The 23306-nt window shown below is 47.1% G+C and overlaps 1 protein-coding gene and 2 long non-coding RNA genes across 3 annotated transcripts in view; 1 reads left to right on the top strand and 2 right to left on the bottom strand.

Annotated features, from left to right (window-relative positions):
- Positions 1–23306, bottom strand: part of LOC107522404 (uncharacterized) — a 233694-nt gene that overhangs the window by 42073 nt on the left and 168315 nt on the right. Inside the window, exon 8 of the long non-coding RNA XR_009548925.1 lies at positions 19324–19469. This is a non-coding gene — a long non-coding RNA (uncharacterized LOC107522404). The remainder of the gene's footprint in view (positions 1–19323; positions 19470–23306) is intronic.
- On the bottom strand, positions 5239–6769 carry ASPRV1 (aspartic peptidase retroviral like 1). Its single transcript, XM_007521246.3, has one exon. It carries the CDS (start codon positions 6552–6554, stop codon positions 5778–5780), a length of 777 nt encoding a protein of 258 aa, XP_007521308.1. The 5' UTR covers positions 6555–6769; the 3' UTR covers positions 5239–5777.
- LOC132537478 (uncharacterized) lies at positions 10389–21673 on the top strand. The gene is made up of 3 exons (XR_009548930.1): positions 10389–10475; positions 20600–20777; positions 21365–21673. It is a non-coding gene; the product is annotated as an uncharacterized LOC132537478 (long non-coding RNA).

Here is a 23306-nt window from a genome sequence, read left to right as displayed (position 1 = left end):
CTTTTTGTTGCCCTTTTTATTATTGTTGTAGTTATTACTGTTGTTGTTATTGATGTCATCGTTGTTGGATAGGACAGGGAGAAATGGAGAGAGCAGGGGAAGACACAGAGGGGGAGAGAAAGATAGACACCTGCAAACCTGCTTCACCGCCTGTGAAGCAACTCCCCTGCAGGTGAGGAGCCGGGGACTTGAACTAGGATCCTCACGCTGGTCACGTGCGCTTAACCCGCTGTGCTACCACCTGACTTCACGTATTTGAGCTTTTTTGACAGTTCATACATAGAGAGGAGAAAGATGGCTCTCTAGGTCAGGAGTCTGCTTTGCCAAGGTCAAAGCCCAGGATCAAGCCTCAACACCACAGACAAGCTGTTACGGCTCCAGAGGTGTGAAACCCCTCCTCCTCTCTGAAAAAGTGGACCAAAGGAATGAAATGTACATAGAAACAGCCCTGGTCTGTCTCTGTCTCTCTGTCTCTGTCTCTCTCTCTCTCTCACACACACACCAATTCATATAAGGCTCCAAAGATCCCAGATTCAATTCTCAAACAGACATAAGCTACAGCTGGGCAGTGCTCTGGCATTTAGTTTGTTTTTATCACATATAGATAAAAAGGAGTAAGAAAGCTAATTGGAAAAATATTAATATTACATTTTTGTGCTGAATGTCATACTTTTGTAAGTATGAAATTATTTCAAAGTAAAGTTTTAAAATGTTTTGTCCTTTTTTTTTTCTTTACCTCCAGGGTTATTGCTAAGGGCTCTGTGCCTGCACTACAAATCCACTGCTCCTAGAGGCCATCTTTCCCATTTTGTTGCCCTTGTTGTACCCTTTTTGTTGTTGGATAGGACAGATAGAAATCAAAAGAGAAGGGGAAGACAGAGAGGTAGAGAGAAAGATAAACACCTGCAGACCTGCTTCACCACCTGTGAATCGACTCCCCTGCAGGTGGGGAGACAGGGGCTTAAGCCGGGATCCTTAAGCTGGTCCTTGAGCTTTGCGCCATGTGTGCTTAACCCGATGCACTACCACCTGTCCCCCTAAAAATAAGTGCTTATGGGCTGGAGAGAGAGTGCAATGGTTATCTAAAAAGACTTACATACCTGAGGCACTATAGATCCCAGATTCAATCCCCAGTACCACCATAAGCCAGTACTGAGCAGTGCTCTGGTGTTAAAAAATGAGAGAGATTTGATACACATGAACTTGAAGAAAAAAAGGAAAAACAAACAAACAAAAAAAACAGGGAGTCGGGCAGTAGCGCAGTGGGTTAAGCGCACGTGACGCAACAGGTGCAAGGATCCCGGTTGGAGCCCCCAGCTCCCCACCTGCAGGGGAGTCGCTTCACAGGTGGTGAAACAGGTCTGCAGGTGTTTATCTTTCCTCCTTTCTGTCTTCCCCTCCTCTCTCCTTTTCTCTCTGTCCTATCCAACAACAATGACATCAATAATAAAACAACTAGTGCAACAAAAGGGAATAAATAAATATAAAAAAAATTAAAAAAGGAAAAAAAAACAGAAGCAAGCAAACAGTATCTAGGACTTGTTAGAACTATGGTGGTTATTTTTGGGAGGTGGGAGGGTAGGGATACTAAACTTTGATAGTGGGTGTGGTGCTATACACTGCAATCTTCCAATCTTGTAATCTACTATTAATCACAAATAAAAATGAAAACTTGGAACTCAGGTAGCGATAGATAGCATAATGGTTATGCAAAAAGACTCCCATGCCTGAGGCTCTGAAGTCCCAGGTTCAATCCTCACCCCCACCATAAAAAAAAAAAAGAAAGAAAACTCATAGATAAAAGGAGAGAAATTGGCAAAACTATAATCTATTTTTTTTTATTGTTGTAGTCATTGTTTGATAGGACAGAGAGAAATGGAGAGAGGGGGAGAGAAAGATAGGCACCTGCAGACCTGCTTCACAGCCTATGAAGCGACTCCCCTGCAGGTGGGGAGCCGGGGGCTCGAACCAGGATCCTTACGCCCGTCCTTGCGCTTTGCGCCACCTGCGCTTAACCCGCTGCGTTACCACCCGACCCCCCCAAAATTATAATCTTTTTTTTTTTTCCCTCCTCCAGGGTTATTGCTGGGCTCGGTGTCTGCACCATGAATCCACCGCTCCTGGAGGCCATTTTTTCCCCCTTTTGTTGCCCTTGTTGTAGCTTCGTTGTGATTATTATTATTATTGCCCTTGTTGACGCAATTCGTTGTTGGATAGGACAGAGAGAAATGGAGAGATATGGGGAAGACAGAGAAGGGGAGAGAAAGACAGACACCTGCAGACCTGCTTCACCGCCTGTGAAGCGACTCCCCTGCAGGTGGGGAGCCGGGGGCTCGAACCGGGATCCTTACGCCGGTCCCTGTGCTTTGCGCCACATGCGCTTAACCCACTGCGCCACCGCCCGACCCCCCCAAAATTATAATCTTGAGGGAAACTAACACATGGACATTTTTGTAAATTCCAACTTTTCTGTAAGTTCAAAAATATTTCAAAATAATACTTTCAAAATAAATGTTTGTTTGCTGGAGAAACAGCAAAAAGATTTTCATGCCTGAGGCAGTTTAGGTATTAGGTTCAATTCCCAGCACCCCCGTAACCCAGAGGTGAGCTGTGCTCTGAATAGGATAAGTAGTTTACTGAGTAAACGCGTGAGGAATTATGGGGCTTTTCAAACATGCATCAGAGTCCTCTGGAGAGTGTGCTCAGCACAGTTTCTGGGGCAGCCAGGTGTGAGGGAAGGATGCTGACAAGCTCCCAGCTGACGGTGATGCTGCCGCCTTTCTGCTGGGCTGGGCATCATGCTTGAAGTTGCAAGAGGGTAGATGCAGCTAGGATTTAAGCCAGGGGTTCAGGAGACACCAATCAATAGTAGGGCCACTGGAAGAAGTGACACTTACTGACCTTTCCTGGAGAATGTAATGTGCAGTCAGGACTAGATCTTTCCGTAGATGCCCAAGTCTTTCTCCTTCCCATCCCCTCAAGTTCAAGCCCTCAGTCTGCATACCACCATGCCGTCCAAGCCGGATTTTTTTTTTTTTTAAATACTAGAGCACTGCACAGCTCTGGCTTTTGGTGGTGCGGGGGGGGGGGGGGGGGGGGGAGGGAATTGAATCTGGAACTTCAGAGCCTCAGGCATGAGAGTCTGTTTGTATAACCACTATGCTATCTCCCCGCCTTTCCTTTCTTTCTTTCTTTCTTTTTTTTTTTTTACAGCGGTCTCATTACAGCCTAGATCCAGAATCCAGTTGTATCTTCTTGCTCTTCCACAGTCAAACGCAGACTCCGCACCCAGGCATCAAGGCTTCCCCACAGCAGTGTGGTCATGCTGGGTGAGCTTTTCCTGACTGCTTCCCCATGACCCCCCCTTTGAAACTCTAATCCCAGGACAGCAGTCCAGCTTCCAGCTTCACAGGTTTGTACTTGTAACCACCTCAGAGCCACACAGCACCTACCTGGAGTCACCTTCTTGGTTTTCAGGTGAAAACCACCACTGCCCTTGGACCCCACCGAGCCCACCTCTTATTGCCCCCGACCCCTTTCCTTTAGGAGTGCTGGCTGGGTGCCCAATGGCTCAGACAGGCTCTACTTAATCAACAGAGGAGGGCTCATCCCTACAGCAGAGACACAGATCACCCTGCCCCCCAGGACAGGGCTCAGCCTCAGGTGTATGTGAAGGACAGGGAGGGGACCACTTGTCTGACAGTCTGGCTTGGCACCAGTACCCCCTTCCCCTGACCGCCTCCCCACCCACCCACTTTGCATCCGCCCTCCTTCTGCCCAGCCTGTGGTCAGGATCTGAAGTCCTCAGAGGAAAACAGGTGACAGGAAAACAGTTGCCGCCCCAGGGTTGGGCCTAGGACAGAAGGTTCATTTGTTAGAGGTTGTAAGACAAACCTGAGAGGACAGTGGGACCCAGCAGACTGAGGAGACCGGCTCCCCTGGCTCCTTCTCCAGGCTCTCCCATCTGTCCCCAGACCTCACTTTCCTCCAGTCCTGGCACCATCCAGGTCCACATGCGGGGGGGGGGGGGGGGGGGGGGGCCTGCAATGCTAATTCCTGTTAGGTTCAGCTGCCCAGGGGTGGGGCTTTCCTGATGAAGAGGAGCAGGGTTGTGAGTGCCTCAGTTCCAGGAGAATCACAGCAGCACTTGGGGAGGAGACTGTGGGCTCAGCTTAGTTTCAAGAGGTCAGAGGCCTAGAAAGGTGGCTCCTTCTGTCTCTTCTGAACCAGCTGGGCTATTTGTCTCCTCCTCAGCAATGTCCTGATAGACTCTTCCAGGAGAGGCTCAGCCCACCCTTCACAAAGAGCAAATAACTTTTCTACTTCCTATTAAGAGAGTCTTGAAACTCAGCACTTTCAAGTCTCTCCAAGGTTCCTTTCAAGGTGTGGGTTTGAGGCATCAGATTCTTAATCCTGCTGGGTTCGAAAGAAAGGCAGGATCTTGGAAGCAACATAAAGTAGACTCTTAAATGTGTATCTACATACCCCACTCCGGGATCTAGGAGTATCACTCCCACCGAATCCCACCTCTATTTCAGGATCCATCCCAAGTCCCTCCAGGAAGAAGCTGCCTTCTGCCCCTCCAGAGCTGCCACCACCAGCTCCCCCACCTCTCTGTCCTCCAGAATTCCCTCAGGCTGCCCCACGCAGGCTAGTACTTGTCCCCTGACCTTGCTCTCTATGTCCTGGCTCCCAGCTTATTGGAAGGACCTACTTGCCAGGCAGACATTTTCCCCACTTGTTTTCTTTCTTTCTTTCTTTTTTTTTTTTTTTAAGAATTTATTTGTTTATTAATGAGAAATATAGGAGAGAAAGAACCAGCCATCACTCTGGTACATGTGCTGCCATGGATCGAACTTGAGACCTTATGCTTGAGAGTCACTGTGCCACCTCCCAGACCACCCCCACTTGTTTTCAATAATCATGATTTTCCAACCCCCAATCAGTGTATTTCACAAATAGCTATGGGATCACTGTTGGATATAATAGACAGTTTGGATGCTAAACTATTACAGTTTGAAATGAGTCGAGGAATGGTGATTGGATTAGAACTGACGGGCACTGTGGAAGAAATGACTCAAAGTTTTTAAAACTGAGGCAACCAAAACCAAGGAAATAGAGTATCTATTCTTCTCTGCCCAAACTAGCCACTCAGTAAATACTTGACTCTCTTTGACATTTGCTCCTTGTTTTCCCCACCCTCTCACATCCATTCATCTCCAATCAACATGTTACATGTTTTTTCCATGAGTCAATCTTTATTGGTTTTGAAGTAATGAATTATTGGCACAAGGCGTAATGAATTTCAAAGCAAATGACAGAATAAAGCATATATTGTACAGGGGTGAAGACCCAACATGGAAGAATCCCAAGGCAGTTGTGACCCTCACTCAGGGGAGCTGGGTATTAACTCCTGAGAACTCCACAGCCAGAACCAGCCCAGCTGAGTAGGCTGCCACATGACAAGAGCTCAATAGCTCCCTCCCCACCCCCCACCCAAAAAAACAAATAAACAAAAAGCAACCCAGTAATTTCTAGCCTTCTTGGAACCTTCTAGCCTTCAGGAATTTGCCACAAAGGGAAGCGTGACAACCCAAGGGCCCCTTCTCCCTCACCTGTGCTTTTTCAAGGAAGCCTCCCCCACCAGGGGTAGATGAAGGCCCCCACAGAAGGAGGGAGGGCAGGGTGATTTTAGTTTTTAGAGGGTTGGCCAAGTCTCCCTAAAGTGGTGGGTCTTCTCACCAGTGTAAGGGTGGGGGTGAGGAAGCGGGGATTTTTCAATAGGAGGGTTGCTGGCGGTCCTCCTCCGAGGGCTCCTCTTCTATGAGCTCCAGGTCAAATTCATCTTCTAGGGAGCCTCCAACAGGCAGAAGGCGGAACTTCTTGCCTTTCAGGGTACATGTGCGGTGCTCGAAGTCCAGGACCGCATTGTGGTCCTGAAGCACGTCAGTGCCGATGATGGCTTCCTCCGCACTGGCATTGGCCACAAGGAACTCTGCCTTCAGCTTCAGCTTGCCCAGGGACACCACTGTATCCCAGATGCCCAAGATCTTCATCTCAGCCCCATTGGCCACTTTCACCACATTCTCAAAGGGCCTCAGGGTGTCCAAGTCACCATCAGTGACTTCCTCCCACAGGCTGGGGTGGACCACGGAGACCTGGGCCCCTGAGTCTACCAGGAACCTCACAGGCACTCCGCCAATTTTCCCCTTGAGGTAGTAACCCTTACCCATGCTGAAAGCAAAGACGATCTCCTTGGGCAGGTGGCTGTAGGCTCCTGAGGCCCCCCCGAAGGTCTGTAGGATGGTGTCCTTCACCTTCTCATAATCTTCTTGGTCCTGGTTGCTGAGTCCATGGTAGGCTTCCAGGGCCTTTCCCCTGAGGGACTCTTTCAGGAACCTCAGTTTGGTGAGATGATCCCAGTGGTTAAGGTCATTGATGACGTCAAAACGGTGCAGCCAGACGTGTGGGTCTACGTTGCTGCCATCAAAGGGCTCTGGGACAAAGGCATGCTCCCGGCGGGCCCCCTGGCTCCTGGATCCACTCCCAGCCATTCCTCTAGTTTTTTCTGGAACAGCAGCAGCAACCCACACCAGGCAGAGAAAACCAAAGAGCAGTGTCGGCGCAATCACGCTGGAGAACAAGGCCTCTCTGAGCAGTGTTGCTTAGATGCCCGGGCTGGGGCAAGCAGAGGGGCCAGGCCAGGCTCTCTGATGGCTGGGATCACAGGCTACTGGGGCCTGCTCACTCTGCAGAGCCTTTTTGATGCCCAGCCTGGGCCCCCGGGGCTCCCTGTTCTTCTTTGTTCTAGAAGCTCCACCCCTTGGAGTCCCGCCCTCCTGCTAGCATCCTGCCTGACGAGCAAGATGGGTGCCTCACCCTCCATCCCAGGACTGGCACTGCCAGCCCACATCCCACCAAGGGCCAGGCTCCGATGGAGGGGCTACTCAGGTGCTCTGTGTCCCAAAATAACAGATGAGGACATGAAGGGTGTTGAGACATCTAGAGGCTTGTCATCAGCTGGAGAGGGAAGGAGGTGACAGGGACCAGAGGCACTTAGGCAGAGGAACCCCATACCCCCAGAGATTGATTTGAAAGGTTAAAGGGGCAGACATCCACTTCATCAGTGTAAGGTAGGAGGAGGTTGGTGTTCCTCACATATTCTGAGCCAAACGTAGAATTCCAGAATCCCTGGAGAGGGAGACAGGAGGGGCCTGGGATCCAGAATGCACAGATATCATTTTTAAATAAGGGTGTTCTCTCTCTCTCTCTCTCATTTTCATGAACTCAGCATCTAATCACAGCTAGTTCAAGGGCAGCACATTCAGGGCAGGATTTGCACACCCTCGTGAAGGCCCTGAAGTGGGCATGTGCAGACTTCCAACTGATGGGGGTGGATGCCAGGATCAGATTCCAGGTCCAGCTCTGCCCTGGCCACATCTCCTCCCCACCTGGCCCCTCTCACCTTCCAGGAACCTTCTATGAGTCCCTTCCCCAGGACCCCCTTCCCCCTGGTCAGAGGATGCTCTGAGATGGGGAACCAACCATTGTCCCCTGGGTAGAGCCAGTAGGAGGGTTTGGGAGGCTGAGAGAGGCTAGCTGTGTGCTCTCCCACAGAGAGAATGCTGGGTCACCCACAGAGACTCAGAGGCAGATTTAGGACACCTGTGCAGGGAAATTGGGGCTGTTGAGGGGACTTACTTTATGACCCTGTTAAATGTCACCCCCTCTATGAAGCCCTCTACCCTCTTCCCCCCCGCCCCCCCCAGTGAGGAGTGTGTGACAGTGTGCTATGCTGGTTGGCTCACAGGTGTTTGCTGCAGTGAAGCTGAGGCTGTGCTGCACACAATCCCCACACATTTCACTGTTTCTAGGCCCCATGGATAAGTTCCTGGGGTGTAGTAGCTGCTCTCTGTTGTCACCAAACAGGAGATTAAGCTGGGAGAGGAGCAAGAATCTCTGGCACACCTGTGGCTCTGGGCTGTTTTTCCTGGCCTGGAACCTGTCCTTTGCTGGCCTCCTGGCCCACATAGCATCAGTGCCTAGTTGAGTCCCACAGGTACCTGGCCCCTGTCATGCAGCAAGACCCTCAGTCTTGGAGCCATCTCAGCCCTTTCCACCTGACATGGTGAGCCAGCAGAGAGGCAGCTGGGTCAACACCTCTCACCACAGCTGCTTGGCTAAGGTGGGGTCATCGTGCCATTCCAGGTGCCTGGGGGGGGGGAGGGGGTGGCGTCACTGACAAGGCATCAAGGGCAGGCATGGGTCTGAGAAGATTTCACAATGATAAACCTGCACCAGGAGAAGGCCTTGCCACCCGTAAGACCAGGAAACCTCTTCTGCAAGTGGTCTCTTGCAAGTAAACTCCCAAACCCTGTATGGGCGTTGTTCTGTGGCCCACAAAACTGACGTGTTGGCTTCCTGGGGCCCTGGTATTCATCACCTTGCACACCTGATCCCCTGAAAGCGGCAGTGAGTGAGGAGGCTGGCATGCATTGTGATTGAGAGGTGGTGCGGTTCATCAGCTGGCAAGCTAGAACTGTTAGGTGCCCCAAATGTGACTTTCAACCATCATGGTGGACACTGAAGCCACATCTCCCCATTCATCTGGACTAGAACTAGGTGGTTCCTAGGACTTGGGCTGTGGCACTTCTCATGATTGGATCTGATGTTCATTGTTCACTCTGACACAGTCAACTCAATATTCATTATCTCTGTGAGCATCGTGACAATCTAAGAGGCAGACCACCTCTATGACCAGGACTCCAAAGCACAAATGTCTTAAATGGCTAGGTGGCTTGCTTGTGTCCCCAGGCTTCCCAGAGTGTGACTAAGGATGTTTTGCAAATGTTTCGGTCTGTCCTGGACCTTCCGCTGTTGGTGACCGCTGATGGAGACTGTGATCTATCTAATGGGCAGTGAGTTGAAGCTGATCTGGTACACTTAGTTGTGAGTCAGTTTTTAAACCAGCTAGAATTGAGATTAATTTCATGGGAGTATTTACACTACAGGAATTAGTAAACTCTACACCCCCCTTTCTTTCCCCCAGGAAAGTTATTTTATCATTATATGGGAGGTGGGGGGAATAGTCTTTCTCTCTGCAGCAGTGACTAACACATTTCTTTCTTTCTTTTTTTGCCTCCAGGATTATTAATGGGGCTCAGTGCCTGCACCATGAATCCACTGCTCCTGGAGGCCTTTTTTTTTTTTTTGTTGTTGCCCTGGTTGTTGTAGTCTTATTGTGGTTATTATTGTTGTTGATGATGTCCTTCATTGTTGGATAGGACAGAGAGAAATGGGGAGAGAAAGTTAGACACCTGCAGACCTGCTTCACCACCTGTGAAGCGACTCCCCTGCAGGCGGAGAGCCGGGGGCTCGAACCGGGATCCTTATGCCGGTCCTTGCGCTTCGCTCCATGTGTGCTTAACCCGCTGTGCTACCACCCAACCCCCTGAGTAACAAATTTCTAGGAATCACCACCCTTGACCATTTGGACCTGTATTGCCATTCTGGCCCATTTTACCCCATACTACTCCACATTTTTAAAATTTTGATTCATTTATTTAATAGAGACAGAGAGAAGTCAAGAGAGAAGGGGAAGATAGAGATGGAGAGAGGAAAAAGTCACCTGTAACAAACACTGTCTCACTGCCCATGAAGCTTCAACTCTCTGCAGGTGGTGACCAGGGACTTGAACTTGGGTCCCTGCACATTGTAACAGGTCTGATCTATCAAATGTGCCATATGGCTCCTATCCTGCTTCCTCTTCCTCCTCCTCCTTCTCCTTCTTCTGTTTGTTACATTTCTGGGCCCCTCGGCTTGAAGCTGGGGGCCTTCCCAGGGAGGAAAAGCTATCTATGCTCACTTAGGACTCCAAGACAGAAGCACATAGGCACGTGCTTACTAGGATTACTGGAGAAGTTAGATTTTAGGACTCATCTCTATCTAGGATAAGAAATTATGGCAAAGTTCTCAAGCTCCTTGGGTGATACCCACCCCATACCTGGATCACTCAGGACCCTGAAATTTGCTATGCAAATACCGTACAAATGAATTAACTAGCTGGTCCAAGTCAGGTGCCACTGCCTCCTCCCAGAACCTAGGAAGTCAAGGCTAATTATTGACACGTATAGGTATTGGGGCGGGAACACCCTCATTATAACCCATTACTACACTCCTTTGTGCTCAATAGAGGATAAATCAGGACAATAAACAGGAAGAACTGTTCCCAACCTCCACACCCCTCACTGAGATTTCCAGCTGTGAGCTTTACTGGCCCAGTGTGACCCCTGTTCCCTGGCTCCTTGCATCCTTCCCCCAGGACAGAGTAGGGTCCCTGCAGGCCCCTTGATCAGTGAAGTCCATGGCGAACAGTGAAGATCCACTCCACTCCCAAACTACTTGCCTCCAGCTCTCTTAATGATGTCTGCTGCCTGATGACTTCTGGGGAGCACACACACTGGGAGCCTGGAGAGGTACCTAAAATCTTTTCATCCTGAGAGTGGGGGGCAGGCGTCTGCAATGCACATGGACAGTGCAGGTGCTCCGGGGTAGGGTGGAGCTGAACTCAGGAGATTATGTCTAGCAAAGAAAATTTTAAAAACTTTATGGATTCTGGTAGCCTTGGTGAGGCCCAGACAGAAACAGAGAAGCATCAAGAGAAGTGGAGACAAGTCATATAATGCCTAGGCTGGCTACTGCTGCTTCCTTCCCTCCAGGTAGTCTCCACTAGCCCCCTTGTGAGGTCAAGGTTACTCTGGGAGCTAGTTAGGGAGAGAGAGCAAATGGAATCCAAGAACTTTTCATGGCAGTAAAGGAAGGTTGAAAGGCGTTAGGAAATGCACTCTCCTCAAGGCCGGTTTCCTAGGTTTCAGCCTGTGATACCCCACAGGCTCTGCAGTCAGAAAGGCCCTAAGCAAAAAAATTAATTAATTAATTAACTAATTAATTAATTAAAAAAAAAGAAAGAAAGAAAGGCCCTAAGCTTGTCCTGGTGCTTAACTGTAAGCTTAACTGTAAGACTCAGCAATTTTGAGCAAGGGGCCATATACCTTCATTTTGCACCAGGCCCTCCCTATAAAGTATGTAATTGGTTTTAGCTCCAACTAATCTAGTGGGGACTTCTGGCTTCTCTCTCTCTCTCTTCCTCTCTTTCTCTCACCATAATCACACTGCAGCTCTCAATTCAAAACAGCTGAGAAATTGTTTAACCTGCATACAGAATTTAGCTCCCACCTTTCATTTTGCATCTGCATTTGCACACACCTTTCCATGCAGTAAAACATTTATTGGAGGCACCTGATGTTTATTAGCCTCTGGGCACACTTGTTGCCACAGAGAAGCAGGCGGTCCTCTCCCCCATGGCTTACAAACTAATGAAAACAGGATATGAAGGTTTAACAGCCCAGTTGTGCAGAGCTAAAGGCCGACATGTATGTGCAGGCTGACCCCTTGAAGTAGCTCATCACAGCCACGCCACTTTGAAAGTGGGTCACCTTGCCTCTGTCTCCCACCTCCACTCCTCGTAGGGCCAGTGATGTGATGTTCTCCACCCCCACACCCCAGAACTCACCATCATGAGCATAGAGCATAGTGGTGGGGATCCTGTTTGTCACCCTGCTCTGCACAGCTCCCTCCCCAGCCCATCCTATGATCCCCTCCACCTAGTTGAGGCTGAGAAAGGGACCTGTGAGACCATCCACACAGCTCTGGGGTCATTAACCAATTTAAACTTAGGAACTGTTCAGGTAACCAGAATATACAGGTTGGATAGTCTCTACATACCAGGGTGGTTTCTAATGACACCAGAAAAAGTTAGGCACATGAAGACTTCTGTCCAACTTTAAGTACCTCAAAGGCAGCTTTGAACTAATCCTGAAATAGTTTTAATTGATGCTAATGATAACTGGTATTGTGAGCAACACAAACATATAAAATCGCCTCAGTGCAAAGAACTGCTTCTTTTGAGTCTGTTGCCTACTTAGCTTTGTTCCTAACTTAACAGAAGGTGGGGGAACAAGGCAGGGCACCTTTCCTCTGACATGGCAGAGTGGGAGGAGGCAGGAAAGGGGAGGGGAGAAGGGAAAGACAGGAAAGCCCCAAAGTGCGCAGAGACCTCACATGATGGCAGCTGCAGACACTGTGAGCTGTGTGCCCAGACACCATGCAGGTGGCTATAAATTGGTGTGAGGCACCTGAGGTGGGGATGGGCGATGCCAAGTAAGTGGGTTGATTCAATCCCACACATATTTCTTGAGGTCAACTCTGCGTCTCACGGAGAGATGAATCAGACCTGAGCCCTACCCTCACTGAGTTCTCAGCCACAGATATTCACAGAATCCAGAAAAATGAGTGCAGGAGGCGGACAAGATGGCAGCTAAAGAATCAGTAGGCAACTTGTCCCACTAGAATTCAATCAAGATACACCCCCCCCCCCCGGGCACCACCACCACCACCACCACAGAAGAATAACTCTTCAGAAACCAGGGGATGAGGGCATCCACCAAGCACAAACTAGAGTTAACATGTGGGTCTCAGACCTTGGGGGGATTTGGGAAATAAGGATTCTGCAACCGAGCCAACCAGATTGGGTACATGAGACATGAAGACTTTAGGGAACAGGGCCAGTCTTTGTGTAAAATAACCCAGTCAAATCTGGGTGTGGGGAGGGGGCTAGACTGAAAGGAAATACATCAGACAGGAAATACAGGATTTATCGTGAAAGGTAGGAAATGAATGATCTTAATATTCTTCTACGTGTATTCTTAGACTCTATTCTCTAATAAGAAAGGTGTTATTTTAAAAACAAGGGAGGTGGGCTGGTAAGCTAGCATGATAGTTATGCAGAAAACTTTCAGGCTGGAGGTTCTAAATTCTTAGGTTTAATCCTCAGTACCACCATAAGCCATAGCTAAAGCAGTCCTCTGGTCTTCCTCTGTGTGTGTCTCTCTCCCCCTCTCATAAAATAAAACATTAAAAAAAAAATAAAGTAAAAGTAAAGGATGTGGCCCAGCAAGTTGTGCAGTAGCTAGAGCACTGGACTTGCACACATGAGGTACTGAGTTCAGTCCCTGGAACCACATTTGCCAGACTAGTGTTGTGGTTCTCTCTCTCTCTCTCTTTAAAATATTTTTAAATTTATATTTATTTATTTATGTATTTACTTATTCCCTTTTGTTGCCCTTGTTGTTTTATTGTTGTAGTTATTATTGTTGTCATCGTTGGCTAGGACAGAGAGAGATGGAGAGAAGAGGGGAAGACAGAGGGGGGAGAAGCGACTCCTCTGCAGGTGGGGAGCTGGAGGCTCAAACCCAGATCCTTCTGCCGGTCCTTGTGCTTTGCGCCATCTGTGCTTAACCCGCTGCACTACCGCCTGATTCCCTGCTGTGGCTCTCTCTATAAATACATTTTTTTTTAATAACAGAAACTTATTTTTATATTTTTCTTTAAGCTTAAAAGTATTTCAAAACAAAAAAGTTGTTTAACTGGGTGATACATGATAAATCTCTAAACCTTATGCTCAACCTGAAACTGCTCTTAAAAATAAAATCTGTTAAAAAATTGTAAACAAAAAATATTATTTGTGTGGTTCAGGAGGTGGCACAATGGATAAGGCACTGGACTCTGAAATATGAAGACCTGAATTCAGTCCCCGGCAACACATGTCCCAGAGTGATGCCTGGTTCTTTCTCTCTCCTCCTATTTTTCTCATTAATTTCTAATTAATATTTCTCATAAGATATTAAAAACATTATTTGCAAGTTTTCGAAACTGTACTTAAAGAGCAATACAAGAAATAAGACTGACAACAGTGGGTGGTGGTAAATAGCATAATGGTATGATGGTTATGCAAAGAGACTTTCATGCATGAAGCTCCAAAGTCCCAGGTTCAATCCCCCTATCCCCCCTGCCCCCACCATCACCATAAGCCAGAGCTGAGCAAGGCTCTGGATAAAAAACAAAAAAACAAAAAAAAAGACTGACAACATTAATAATTTCTGAAGCTAAATGGTAGGTATAAGAGAGTTCATTTGAATCATCTACTACTCTGGGGTGTGTTTATAAGTAAACAAAAATATCAGTGTCAAGACCCTCCCCAGCCTGGCCTCCCCATTCTAGTCTGTTTCTGGAGCAGTCTACATGCCCTGTGGACTATGGTCACCGGGAATGGGCAGCCTTAGCTGGGTCTCAGTGTCCTGCTGGGCTGGCTCTCCCCACAGAATCTCTGCACTCTGGATTCCCTATCAGCCTCATGCCTCCACGATGCCTGGGGCAGCGTCAGCTTTGCCCTGTTCCCGGCTCATCGGCTCAGGTTTCTCTTCGGTTCTTGCTCTGGTCTCCCGTGTCGTGTTCCTACTCCCTCCATGGCTTCCCCTCTGTCACCTGAATCAATAAGAGCTAGTCATTCATACCTTAAATAAATCACCCTCTTGCGTGACCTATACCCCCTTACTCAATGGCTGCTTCTCTCCTTTCTTCCCAGTCTGTTTTTAGAAGCATGAGACATGTGGATGCCCCACATGGTGGCTTAAGCCCAGCAGACATGCCTGCAAAGCCAGCTTGTTGCCATGAGGGCTGGTCGGCCTGGAGGAAGGGGTGACCCTTTGTAACCTGCACAAAGGTGTCTCATGGTCTGGGTGCATACTGCTTCCTCTCTGCCTCATTGTGTCACCTTGGTCACTCCCAAATCCCCTGGCTCCAGCCCACCCCACCCTCTGCTTCACCTTTGCCTAGAGATCAATGGAGTCCCAGTGGCCACGTTCTATGGACCTTCCAGTGACTTTTCAATTCTTTTTTTCTAACTTATTTATTTGATAGATACAGAGAAATTGAGAGGGGAGGAAGACATAAGAGAGAGAGAGAGAGAGAGAAAGGAGGGGGGAGAGGGGGAGAGAAGGATAGAGAGCACTGCAACCTTACTTCATTTTTTGTGAAGCTTTCCCCCGCAGGTGGGAACTGGGGGCTCGAACCTGGGTCCTTCAGCATTATAACATGTGTGTTCAATCAGGTGTGCCACTACTGGGCCCTCTTTTTCTTTTCTTTTTCCATCCATTTCCTTCCTTCCTCATTCCCTCTCTCCCTCCCCCCACACTTTTTCTTTCTTTCCTTCTTTCCACCAGAGATTATCACTCCCAGCAGACTTTTTTTTCTTCAGGGAGAGGAAGAGACACAGAGAGGGAGGCAGAGACACGAGAGACACCATAGCACCACTTCACCACCCATGAAGCTTCCCTTTGCATTGTGCTTCTGTACAGAAAGCAGGGGTTTGAACCCTGGCCCTTCATGATGGCAAAATGCGTACTGTAATTGATGATCAGATATCCTCAGCCCCCAAATTTGATTTATGAAGAATTTGAATTTCTGCTTTTTTCTCCAGGTCCTTTCAGATTTTCTTTCTTTCTTTCCTTCCTTCTTTCTTTTCTTTTCTTTTTTTTTTACCAGAGCACTGCTCAGCTCTGGCTTATGGCAGTGTGGGGGATTGAACTTGGGACTTGAGAGCCTCAGGCATGAAAGTCTCTTTGCATAACCATCATGCTATACCTCCACCCCCTTTCAGATTTTCTTACTCTTATGACCCAAGTTTCAGGATCTTGTGCTTCGAAGACCACTTCCCTTGTTCTTTCATGCTCCTTTCCCCCCTGAAGCTCTCTGGACAGTCCTTTCCCTTGAATTCTTGCCTGGGCCAGAGACCCCAGTCTGTAACCCTGGTCTCCCCCTCTCGCTAGCCATGCCCCACTGCCACACCCACATACAAGTGCCACTGTCAATATTAAATGCATGTCCTCTTCTGAGACTCGCTCTGCCACCTACATTCTTTATCTGGCTAGAGGCACTACCACCACTTAGCCAGCTTCCAGGATCAGCCCTCTCTGCCCTCCTCTGACAGCCCCATCCCAAGGACTGATGGGGCCATGGGCAGCCACATCTTGCCAGCTCCTCCTCCTGAACCTCCCTCCCTCCCTCCCTCCCTCCAGGCTTCCACCACACCCCCACTGCCCTACTTCACTTAACTACTACAGTAGTCATCCTACACACAGGTCTCCTGGCCTCCTGTCCTCCCCATTAATGCGCTCTCCACAGGGTTGCCAGAATCCAGAGATGGAATTCTACTGAAATCACTCTTCCCTTCAGATTCCTTCCAGGCTTCTCATGCCAAAATAAAATCCTGATTGTAAATGCAGCACTTGGAAACCCCCTCCTTAGCTCATGATCCCCTTCCACTAACTGACACACAGTTCCCCAAACATGTAGGGTTTTCTCAGACCTTTTCATAAGCCACTCACTTGGCTAGGCAAGCCTTCCCTATATGCACCCCTGTCCTGCTGGTGAACCCCACTTTACCCCTCGGGGTATGTCTCAAGTTTGGTAACACTAACTTAACGGTCAGAGGTGTAACCCTACAGCTACACTTTTACCAGACAAGGTAAAAATTAATTGTTAAGGTAACTTACTATTTAGGTAAAAGTCTAAATGTTCAACGTGACTATTCATTCCCAAAACTAAACTGTATAAATTTTATATACAGGACACCTTTGAAGGGCCCCCAAAGGTGCCCTGTAAACTATCTTGTGGAAATTAATCCACAACAGATCTGGCATCAATCTGGCACTGTAAACGTTAAAATCATTGTCACGAATATGCGTTAACTCTCTAAGCAATTTGAGTCTGTTTTAAAATACATATTTTAGCTAAAATTGGTCTCAAGATCCTGCGGTAGAGGCTGCTACAGGAGGTCACATTAGATGACCTTTAAATAAAATCATAAAGAGATTCTAAACCAATTATAATCATCGAGGTATCAACTATAACAAACCTATAACTTGTTACAAGTTCAAATTAACCACGAGAAGCAGATTGTTTGTGTTTCTTTCACAGGAATCCCGGAAAAACCATCTGAACCCCTGCACACCCTGACGTCACTCACTAGATGGCACGACTACCGTGGCACACCCCCCGAAACCCTAGATGTCACTCAACGCAATCTGAAGAACCTGATACACAAACTCCAAGGACAGAACTTTCTTCATGCCTGGTTACCGTTCCTGCTTCTGACCTGCTTGTTACGTGTTGGCAGTTCCAGCTAGCTATCTACAAAAGAGCAACATTCCAGCGGCTGACCTCCCTCATGCAGCGTTGCATCCCCTGCCAATTCTTCCCCTAGCCATCTACTTCGGACTGAGACTTGTATCGGACTTTCTGACATACCCTATATACATTTTACACAATTTTGAAGCAGCTTATTTCCCTTCACGCTGCTGGTTTTTCATAGACTGACCCTGAGTAATTCATAGACTTTACAGACTGTTGCCTTGAGGACTATACAATGCCAAATAGCCCCTCTCTTTGGTGGGTCATGCCTCCCGCCTCCCCCTCATTATGTACCCTTGCCCCTTTCCCCACCCAAACAGGGAATGTTCCTTTACACACCAATCCTTCCCTTCACACCACACTGGCTTTTACTTCTCCCCTACTTGTCCCTTCCTGCTTTGTTATATCATTTAGGCTTATGCCCAAAAGGTTTCTGCCCCATGATAGTCTTTTACAGACTTTGTACATCTTATGCAATTACTAGATAGAAAGATAGAAAAGATGTAGAGATATTGTGAAGAGATGGTTGAGCAGGCTGCGCTTAAACCTATGAGATGAGTCTCTCCAGGTAAATCTCTCTCTCTAAAGAGGGGTTGAGCACAGGAGGATGCATAAATCTCACAAGGTTGGCAGCCATTTAAGCCTTCCCTCCTCCACAGAAAGTCCTACATCTTCCCACCTGAGCATGGCATTCCTCTAAAACATTTAAGCCTGCTCCATTTTTCTTTACTGTGTCCATTTAGATATAAAGGGATAGGAGGAGATGTTGCTGAGGAGTTATTCTGATGCAGTCTCCACCCCCAGGTTTTTCTATGCCCCGCTAAATCCAAGAGTGCCCCCTTTCAACCAATCCTGGCCCTACACGTCACCCCTGGTTGTCGCCCAATAAAAAGCCCCCTCACCCCTCCCCTCTCTCTCTCTGGGCTCTCGGCTCTCCCTCTCTGAGGTCTCGCTCCCTGCTCTCCCCCCGTGGTCGGCCATTGCCGGCTGGCTCCACGTGGTCTGAACCAAACCTCCCCCCCCATCCTATAATAAAGATTTGTGTACCCCTTTGCTCTGGACGTCCGCTCTCTTCTCCGCAGTGCAGCCTGACACCAGACCACCACAACACTTTCTTTCTTTCTTTCTTCCTTCCTTTCTTTCTTTCTTTCCTTCCTTCCTTCCTTCTTCCTTCCTTCCTTCCTAATTTACTTTATATCATGAGAAAGAGAGAGAAAGAAAGAGAGAGAGATGTTTATTTGAAAGAGCAAGAAGCCAGAGCACTACTCTGGTACATGTAAGCCTGGTGCTCTACCACCTGTGCTATTTCCCCTCTTTTTCCATGCTGGTAATAACACACTAAAATTAAACTTTCAGTCCTTGAATTGGCCCCCACCCACCATTAAAAATCCACTGTAACCAGAAGGGGTCATCAGGGTTGCCTCAGGGGAGCAATGCGATTAGAAGGACAGGTAAGAACTGTGCTTCTCAGCTGTTCCAAGGGGAAGAAGAATCAACTATAAATTTTCAATGCCATGTACTTTAATTTTCAGAAACACAATAACAAATTTTTAGAAACGAAAATGAAAAAGGCATTGTTTAAATGCAAGCTCCGACTCATTGTAATTACCCTCAGTAGACACTGTGGTGTGGTGGCACGAATGTAGCAGGAGGTAGATGCCAGAGGGGACAAGCAGGCAAATCTTCTAATTCCACAAGCCCTGATATGACATCTGGCCGGCCACACCTGCCCTAGCAACCTCTGACCTGGGGCAATCCCAACTCACAGAGTGTGTGGGGATTTGCTAAAGGGGCTGCAGACACCTGCTGTGTAGACAGGGGCAGGTTACCTAGGTGTGTGTCCTAACTCAGTCGCTTGCTAGCTGTGGAGAGAGGACTTAACCCTCCCAAGCCTATGGTTTCCTCCTAGGATTATATTCGGAGACTAAAAACAACAGCAACAATCCACTACTGTAGCACCTGGCACAGAATGCTCCGTGTTCTTGCTCTCCCGGTCATGGTGCTGTTCTTGTCATTTTCTGAGAAGGCCTTGTCCTCAAAGGTGCCTTCCCATTGCCCTGGCTGATTACTTGGCACAAAGCCTTATTCTCCTCTGCTCTTCACTTCTCTGCCTCTGTCCCCCAGAAGCAGAAAATCAGTGAACCCACTTTTTTCATGCTTCATACTCTGCTCTCCTACACCTTCCTCAGAGAGTCTGTTGTGGGAGGCTAATCCTTCCACCCAAGCCCCACTTACCTGCCCCACCTCTCTCCGTTGATGGGAGTTTCTAACAATTCCCTTTCTCTTCTGGGAAACCTTCCAGAGGGTCAAATCTCTGGCCACTCCTCAGCCTAGGGCAGCCTGCCCAGTGGTGTGTTGGTTGGTATTTAACAAAAAGGCATCTGCAGAGAAAAATATATGCATAAGTATGCAGATGTGAGTTTATTATAAACTTTATTGACATAAGGTTGTTTAGCAATTTACAAATAATGCAATATAGGGCAGGGGAGATACCATAATGGTTATGCAAAGGGATTCTCATGCCTGAGGCTTCGAAGTCCCAGGTTCAATCCCCCACACCACCATAAACTAGAGCTGATCAGTGCTCTGGTAAATAAATAAATATATAAATAAAACAATATACAGTGTAATCCTCACTATAATTAAATATACCTAATTGGATCCTCAGAATGCTCTCATTGATTTTTCTCAATCTGCTAAACACATAACCCACCTATAACTGTAACTGGCAAACAGATGTAGTTCCAACATAAATAATGGCTGATATTTTTGTTTGTATCAACTATTAAGAGAAAAATAAAACAGTATGATATATGTTGAAACTTCACATGTCTGTCAGTGTTGTAAGCAACTTCTCTACTGAACCAGATAATGGTTTTGATGTGGTTTTCCTTTTTTCCTTAATACCAGAGCATGGTTCAGCTCTGACTGATGGGGGTGGGGGTGGGGGTAGCAGTGGGGAATAAACCTGGGACTACAGAGCCTCAAGCATGAAGTCTTTTGCATAACTATTATGCTATCTCTTCTGCCAGATAATGGTTTTTGAACACTGAAACCATTTCCTCAATATTTCTGTACCACCCACAATGCATATGCAACACTTTAAAGCTAAATATTTACTATTAACATGTTCTCTATGTTAAATAAAAGAAAAACTTTTAAAATCCAGACAGTCAAAAATAAGTAAATCAAACCTGATCTGAGTAATTTCCAGACTGTAAATATTCCCACTACAGCCAATTTCAGGCTATTGCTGTGATAACACTGAGCACAGAGCTGGGAAAGGAAAACAGAGTAACACGTTTTCTAGTATTTCCACAAATAGGACAAGTGAAATAATTTTTAAAAGTTCAAAACCATATAATATTGTAAAGCTCTTAGGAAGTGATGAGGTTTGAATATTTACCTTTGTTTTTAATGTAGTTCACTTAATTGTAATCTTATATATTAAAAAAATTTTTTTCTCCCCCCCCCTTTTTTTTTATGCCACCCTGGGCTTTATGCCTGTAAGATTCTACTGTTTACAGAAGACTTTTTTCCCTCCTCTACATAGAAAATGAAAGAGGGAGAGGAGAGATACTTCAATACCACCCCACCACTCATGAAACCTCCCCCCTGAAGGTGCTCCTATGTGATTGTCCAAGATGGAACCCAAGTCTTTGCACATGGTGACATGTGTGCTCTATTGGGTAAGCCTGTTACCTGTCACCCCCTATAATTTTTTTTAAGGAAGCCCCTTTTAACTTGTTGTTGTTGTTGTTGTAACTGAAAGAAAAGTAGAGGGGAAGAGAGAGATACAGAGCATCACTCTAACATATGTGATGTTGGGGAATGATCTAAAGACTTAATGCTTAAGAGTCCGAGGCTTTACCCACTGTGTCACTTCCCAGACCACTAACTTAATTTTAAATGACAGCTAGGTTTAACTACTGCTTCATAAAAATCCCTGAAGATATAATGATTTTCTCTCAGGAGTTGGTATGATTTGAGCACACTGGGACCCAACCTCTCCTCCCAGCTCTGTCTTGGAGTCTTCAAAATGGAGTCTTCAAAAACCTCTCCAGAGCTGTAGACATAAATCAGTTGGACAGTGTGCTGCTTTGTCATGTGTGTGACCCAGGCTCAAGCCCAGGCCTCACTGCATTGAAAGAAGACTCTGTGCTGTGGTCTCTTTCACTTTATCTATCTATCTATCTATCTATCTATCTATCTATCTATCTAAAAACAAAAACTTCGATCCTAACACTGGATGATTTTTCCGATGTGTACCTTTTAGATCTTGTATTACAAGCAAAGCTGAACCCATCTGCTAATTCTCAAGCCTGCTCCTCTTCAGTGCTGCCATCTTGGTGAGGACCCTGAGCCAGAAACCAGGAAGTCACCATCCCACAACCCTTACACCTCCTCTGGCACCAGGAGGCATCTCTCACTGCCATGGAAACTTCTCTTGAATCTGTCTCTTCTCTCTGCCCTCTGGTCACACCTCCTCACTTCTTCCCTGATGGCTCATTACTTCCTCCACTGATTCCCCCATTCCTGCCCACCTTCCTTAGAGGATCAAAAGCACTCATCATGTCCTGTCCACTTTTGTACTGGGTCAAGCCAGGTTTTCCAGAGTCAGTCCTTGTCCCTAACTCCATTTCTCCAGGTCCATCTCTGCCACACCCTGCACATTCAACCTCCAACTATAGAACAGCCTCAGTTCTATTAACACTTCCTCCTCTCCCAACTTTCCATGTCTTTTACACACTATCCCCTGGTGCTGAAATGCTCTTCTCCATTCAAATTCTGCTCGACAATCTCTTAGTCATTCTTTTGGACTGACTGCAAATATTGTCATAGCACCTCCAGCCCAAGGAGAATTTACTCATTTGTTCATTTATACAGTCCTTCACTACTAATATTTATTTAGTGCAGTTTATGTGCCAGAGTCCATGCTTGGTGCTGGAGATGCAGAAATGAGTCAGGCTCTTGGTTTACTAGGAGAAGCAGAAGTAGGGCAATCAGGCCTCTGCCTGGGAGAGCTCTGTGGAGGGTACTGAGATGAGCAGAGGAAGGATGCCCATACTCAAGTTTGAGGGGACTGTACCCTTTAACTTGAGCTTTGATGGGTGGGCAAGAAATAGCCAGGTAAGGAATAAGGGAGAGTGTTCCAGAAACATCCAAGTAGGTACAAAAACCCAAGGTGTGAGCCTACAGGACACTTTAGAAGCTGCATGTGATTCAGTTTAGTCAACACCATGAGGTCGAGAAGCCCACAAAGGAAGGCTAGCCCAGAGACCTTTTATTAGGCACATGGAGAAATCGTGATAGAGGATGATGATGATGAATGAAGGGGTAGGCAATGGAGGGTGGGACCAGAAAGCCAATGGAAGTCTCCCTGGTTCAGAACCATAGGCCTTTCAGAAAACAAATGATTTGAGAAATATAGTAGACAGAAAGCTACAGCAAAAGAAGACAGTGAATTAAACGATGGCGCTGGCAGTACATTTATGAAATGCAGAGGGCCACATTCAGTTTCAGCACTAAGAGGAACAGAAAGACAGGAAGGGAGTGTAGGGGCAGAATCAGTAGTACCTGGAGGCCACCTAGAAGGAAGGATTGAGAAGGTTGACCTTGGTTCTGGCTAGGGAGACTTGAGAGATGTTGATGGTACTCTGGAGCGGGGTCCCCAGAAACAGCTTTGTGGGAGTGACTGTGAGCTCATCTTAGAAATTGACGGGGTTGAGGTACGCATAGTACAATGAGTAGAAATGTCCTTTTGGCAGCTAGATATAACAATCTGAACTGAAGGGAAAAAATTCTGATTGAAAGATGGAATTTGGAAGGGCTGGGTGGTGGCGAACCTGGTTAAACACATTACAGTGTTCAAGTAGTCGGGTTGGAGCCGGTAGCCCTCACCTGCAGGGGAAAAGCTTTGCAAGTGGTGAAGCAATGCTATAGGTCTCTTTCTCTCTCTCTCCCTTTCAATCTCTCTCTCTCTCTCTCTCTCTCCCACTACCCCCTTCCCTCTTGGCCTCTGGCTGTCTCTATCCAATAAATAAATAAAGATTTATAATAAATAAATAAATAAGAGTGGTCCAGGAGGTGGCACAGTAGATAAAGCACTGGATTCTCAAGCATAAGGTCCCAAGTTCAATCCCCAGCAGCACATGTACCAGAGTGATGTCTGGTTCTTTCTCTCCCTCCTCCTTTCCTATGAATAAGTAAATAAATTC

The sequence above is a fragment of the Erinaceus europaeus genome, chromosome 3, assembly GCF_950295315.1.
Source record: "Erinaceus europaeus chromosome 3, mEriEur2.1, whole genome shotgun sequence".
Classification (NCBI taxonomy): Eukaryota; Metazoa; Chordata; class Mammalia; order Eulipotyphla; family Erinaceidae; genus Erinaceus; species Erinaceus europaeus.
Note: the sequence above shows the minus strand (reverse complement) of the source record. Positions and strands in the feature narration are given on the sequence as shown.